Below are 2,638 nucleotides of genomic sequence, written 5' to 3' on the forward strand. Positions count from 1 at the left end.
CTATGTTTAACAACAAACTCACAAATATTCCTGAAATCTTCTTAAGTTGGCTCTTGAAACCCGCACTGACACAAGCCAGCTCGAGCACACCACTGACTGTGTGGAACAGCAAAGGAGGCCAGTGTTTCCTGGAACTCATTTTCAAAAGGGCTGTTCTGCTCATAGAGCAACTCAACATCAGAAGCGATATAGTTTTCATTTTTCAAATGAGTTAACTATCACTCAGAGAAATTAAGTGACTTCAAAGGGGCAAAAATCCCTCTTGCCTTCCAATGGCACCAAGTATATTCTTCCACTCAAAAAATGATTTCTAAGCACCTACTATGTCCCAGGTACCGTTCTAGGCACATTGGGTGCTGCTAGGCAACTCACACCAATGTGGTGTTTGCAGTGACCTGGGCAGGAACAACTCACTGGTGACCAGTCAGAGGCTCTTGTTAAAAACCTCTGTGTCACATTTAGGACCCCTGACTAGCAGCACATGCCCATGCACACACACACGTGCACATACACACACATGCACACACACATACCTACATGCACGCACGTGCACACAGCCACCACTGCCCATTCCCAGCTCACGTTGCCTCTTCTTTCCTAGATCAAGTCGAGCGTGAACAGAAAGAATGCCAAGTACCTGCTCAGAGGAGAGTCTGTCGGCAAGGTCTTCCGGGTCAACGAGGACACAGGAGACGTGTATGCCTTTGAGAGGCTGGACCGGGAGAAGACCTCCGAGTACCACCTCATTGCCCTCATCGTGGACAAGGACACCAACAGAGACCTGGAGTCTCCTTCCAGTTTCACCATCAAAGTTCACGACGTGAATGACAACTGGCCTGTGTTCACGCACCGGTTGTTAAATGCATCTGTGCCCGAGATGTCGGCTGTGGGTAAGTGCCCAGTCTGTCCCTCTCCATCTTCTCTCCCTCATCCCCATCCTGGAGGCACCTCTCACATCAACCACTTCACCACCCGGGGTCAGAGTTCAGTGAGTTCAGGGCAGCGGTTATAATAACTGTGTTGCCACTTTATATGACTTGAAACCCTGATCCCTAAAGACTAAGCTCTGACCTGGCCCCAGACTGAGCTCTGACCCTAGTCATGGACTGAGCCCTGATCCTGATCATGAACTGAGCTCATACGTAGTAATGGACTAACTCCTGGACATCAGAGACACACATATCTCACTACTCTTTAGAGCAAATCCCACCCACTGCCTCTGACCCACAGGATTGGCACACCAAGAGTGTAGCCTTTGTACATGAAGAATACCAAGCCCTGCCACTAATGCAAGAAGAGTCATCTCTAGAGGCCGTGTAGTAGAGGGGTGGAGGGCAGAACCCTGGCCATAAGACGTGTCGCCAGCCTGGACCCCAGGCTCAGGAGGTTATTATTCCTTCTTCAGTCCTCCCCTATTCTCCAGACGGTACCAGAAAAGGCTTCCCTCTCCACCCCCTCAGTCTAGGGTCCCTAGCCAGGGCCATGAGACTAGAACTTCCTGTTAAATGTGGACCCCTAGCCGGGGTTCAAGGTGGTGATGAGAGATGTGACACCACTCCTTTGGGGGAACGTTCCCATTTCCTTGTCCTCACCCTTCCAGGAGAAGGAGAAAAGCCCTTAGTCTCCTCGGTTTCTCCTCCTGACTCCAACCCTCTGCCAGCTCCCTAATTTCCCTCCTAAATGCACAAACCACCTATTTTTTCCTTCTTTCAAGGGTGGCCTGGCTGGGCCCCCACCACTGCCAGTACTTTTTCCCCATGCCAGTTCCTCAGGAAACAAAGCAGCCTTTTCTCCCTGAAGACCTGGGAAGGTCGGGACAGGGAATAACCTGAGTCCCATCTGCCCTCATGCAGGGATGAAGGGAGGGGCCAGCAGTCTCAGGGCAGCAACCTCAGGATTCTCTCTCTGCAGGGACCTCGGTCATCCGTGTGACAGCAGTGGATGCAGATGACCCCACTGTGGCAGATCACACCTCTGTCATGTACCAAGTCCTGAAGGGAGAAAAGTATTTTTCCATCGATAATTCCGGTCTGTGTGACTAACCATCCTGGGCAGGCACTGACTTGGGGGATGGGGGATGAGGGCTGTGAATATTCCAGGTGCAGATGCTGTGAGGAATCCAGTCTGACAGGTGTCACCAACCATTGAACCACCCTGTCCCATGGAGGTGGTCAGTATCACAAGCAAGGACAAGGTGGCTGGTCAGGGAAGAAGAAAGCAGACAGGTGCCCAAGACATGGATTTAAGTCCAGGGAACAAAAGCAGCACCTTGTTACCCAAGCAGTGACCGAGGGGCAACAGAGAATGCTGGTTAGCAGCTCTGGGTACAGGTTCAGACAGATCTGGTTTCCAAACCCCAGCTCTGCTACCAAACCCCTTTAGAGACCTTGGATAAGTCAACTAACCTCTGTGAGCCTTAGTTCCCTTATCTAGAAAATAGGGATGCCTATATTGGTTTTGTATGGTAGCTGTGAAGCTTGAATTTGATAATGTATAGAGTGAGCATAGCCACAGAGATTTTGCCACTTAAAAAACTGTAAGGACTGAGTCTGGGAACTAGATGGTCAGGCCTGGGGCTCACTGTCTCCCAGAGGGATGTCAGGCGCATAGCACAGACAACACTGCTCTCCTGCGGTGC

General features: G+C 50.9%; 1 protein-coding gene across 1 annotated transcript in view; it reads left to right on the forward strand.

Moving 5' to 3' along the window:
- Window positions 1-601: 601 nt before the first annotated feature.
- Window positions 602-2,638, forward strand: part of LOC103583286 (cadherin-5-like) — a gene marked incomplete at its 5' end in the record, with an annotated part of 6,142 nt that continues 4,105 nt past the window's right edge. Inside the window, 2 exon segments of the mRNA XM_008564647.1 lie at window positions 602-890; window positions 1,912-2,028. Coding sequence (XP_008562869.1) covers window positions 602-890; window positions 1,912-2,028 — 406 coding nt within the window.

This window comes from Galeopterus variegatus, unplaced genomic scaffold (genome assembly GCF_000696425.1).
Source record: "Galeopterus variegatus unplaced genomic scaffold, G_variegatus-3.0.2 Scaffold21257, whole genome shotgun sequence".
Lineage (NCBI taxonomy): Eukaryota > Metazoa > Chordata > Mammalia > Dermoptera > Cynocephalidae > Galeopterus > Galeopterus variegatus.